This window comes from Penaeus monodon, chromosome 35 (assembly GCF_015228065.2).
Source record: "Penaeus monodon isolate SGIC_2016 chromosome 35, NSTDA_Pmon_1, whole genome shotgun sequence".
Classification (NCBI taxonomy): Eukaryota; Metazoa; Arthropoda; class Malacostraca; order Decapoda; family Penaeidae; genus Penaeus; species Penaeus monodon.
Genome location: NC_051420.1, coordinates 34,138,803 through 34,141,302, shown reverse-complemented (window position 1 = coordinate 34,141,302; position 2,500 = coordinate 34,138,803). Strand labels below are relative to the sequence as shown.

General features: G+C 50.4%; 1 protein-coding gene across 1 annotated transcript in view; it reads left to right on the top strand.

Annotated features, from left to right (window-relative positions):
• The window catches only part of LOC119595305 (angiopoietin-2-like), a 25,645-nt gene that overhangs the window by 528 nt on the left and 22,617 nt on the right, over positions 1-2,500 (top strand). The window contains 1 exon segment of the mRNA XM_037944461.1: positions 1-122. This exon segment is cut by the window's left edge and continues 78 nt beyond it. Coding sequence (XP_037800389.1) covers positions 1-122 — 122 coding nt within the window.

Sequence of the window (2,500 nt, the reverse complement as noted above, 5' to 3'; positions counted from 1 at the left end):
CAGCCAACGTACCCACAGCCATACCCACAACCAAACATCCTCACAGGCTCTACCCACAGCTGGACCTCGGCCACTCGCTGCCCAGACATGCCCCGGGTCGTTCGAGTAGCGCTCAGCAGGTCGTTTGTTGCCGAGGTTGCGAGCGCCGACGACCGGGCGGGGAGGGAAAGTGGCCGGCCGGTCGGGAGGCGGACCCGGTCGCCCCGAGGGGAGACTGCGGTATTTCCGAGAGACCCTCCTCCTCCTCCTCCTCTTCTTCCTTCGTTTTGTGCTCCTCCTCTTCTTATTCCCCCCCCTTCCTCCTCCTCCTCCTCCTCCTCCTCCCCTCCTCCTCCTCCTCCTCTCTTCTTCTCTTCCTCTTCATCTTCCTCTTCTTCCTTCGTTTTGTGCTCCTCCTCTTCTTATTTCTCCCTCCTCCTCCTCCGCTACTTCCTTCTCTCCTTCCTTCTCTTGCTACTCTTCCTTCTCGCCTGCTCTTTCTGCTCCCCCTTCCTTCTCCTTCTTCCTTTTCTCCCTTCCTTTGTTGCTCCTCCTCATCTTCCTCCTTCCTCTGGTCTTCTTCCCCCTCTTCCTCTTCCTCCTTGTTTTGCTTCTCCTCCTTTCCGTCTGCTCCTTCAGCTCCTCTTTATCTACTTCCTTATTCTTCCTCATCTATCCCCTCTCTGTTCATCCTTTTCCTGTTCCTCCTCCTCCTCCTTCTCCCTCTTCCTGTCCCTCCTCCTCCTCTTCCTCCCTGTCTGCCTCTCTTCCTTTTCTTCTGGTCCTCCTTCTCCTATCCCTTCCTTCTCCTCCTCCCCTGCTCTTATTCCTTTTCCTCCTTAAACTCATCCTGCTCCTCCTCTTTCATCTCTTCCTCTCTCTCCTTCGGGCCATCTTTATCTTTCTTGCTCTTTCACGTCTTCGTTCTTCTTCTTTTTCTTTTCCTCTTCTTTCTCCTTTTTTGTGATTTTCTTCTTCTTCTACTTCTACTTATTTTCTTTTTCTCCTCCTCCGTCTGTTCCTTCTCGCTGTTTCCGTCTCCATCTTTTTTCTTTTTTTATTCTCCTGCTTTCTTCATCTTCTTTCCCTTCTTTTCTTCCTCATCCTTCTTCTTGTTCTTCTCCACTTCGTCTTACTTTTTTCCTTCCTCTTTTTCTTCTTCTCCTCCTCCTCTTCATCCTCCTTCTCCTCCTCCACTTCATCCGCATCCTTGTCTTCCTCCCATCTTCCTTCTCCCCTTCCCCTTCGTTCTCTCCTCTCCTTCCTTCTCTTTCTCTTCCTCTTTCTCCTCATTCTTTGTCTCCTCTCTTGCTCCTCCTCCTCCTCCTCCTCTTCCTCCTTTATCTCCTCCTCCTCCCCTTCCTCATCCTTCTCCTCTTCCTCCTTTACCTCCTCCTCTCCCTCCTCCTCTCTTTATCTTTATCAATTATACCACGTGGATATCCGACAGCCAACTCGGACCATGTGGGCACATGCGGGGCAACTACATATGTTGTCGAGTTTTTTTTTTTTCTTTTTTTTCTTTCGTGGAAATGAAGACGATCAGGTGCCGCTTACATGTTCGTCTATGAGCTCTTTGAAAATCACAGCAAGTAATGGTGTGTATATATATAACTAAACCGGATACGTAAACAGATATTTTTAGCATTCATACTCACACCTGTACGCCACACACACACACACACACACACTCACACACACACAACACACACACATACACACACATCACACACACACAAAACGTACCTTCCCCCCCCCCCAATTACCCCCACACACACAAACGTACAGACACAAACGTACTCACACACACACACACACGCACGCACAAACAGAAACGTACCCACACACACACAGCTCCGTGCTTGAAACTCTCACTTTCAATGACTTGACCCGACGATGTGGCGCGGTCAGCCTCGCCTTGTACAGCTGCGGCTCGGCACAAATGGCAAGATGACTAGGTGTTGCCGAAGAGACCTGCGTGCGGCAGACAGAGGGAGGGGGGGAGGGAGGGAGGGAAGGAGGGTGGGGAGGGAGGGAGGGAGGGAGGGAGGGGGAGGAGGGAGGGAGGAGGGGAAGAGGAGGAGGGAGGGAGGGAGGAGGGAGGGAGGGAGGGAGGGGGGAGGAGAGGGAGGGAAAGGAGAGGAAGAGGAGGGACGGAGGAGGAGAGAGAGAGAGAGAGAGAAGAAGGGGGAGATTGAGAGAGAGAAAGAGAGTAAGAGAGAAAGGAGAGAGACAGAGAATTAGACAGAGAGAAGCAAGAGAGTACGGATCCGAGAGAAGAGAATACTAGAGACAAGAGAGTAGGGTGTGTGTTGGGTTGTGGTTGAGCGAGATTAGGAGGAGATATAAAATAGATAAAGATGTGAGAAAGGGTGGAAGCAGATTGAATTAGACAGAGATTTGAAGCAATATAGTACTGAATCACAGACAAAAAGGTAATACTATAACAAACCTCGATCTTCGTGTGTGTGTGTGTAGTTGTGTTGTTGTTTGTGTGTTGTGTGTGTGTTGTGTGTGTTTT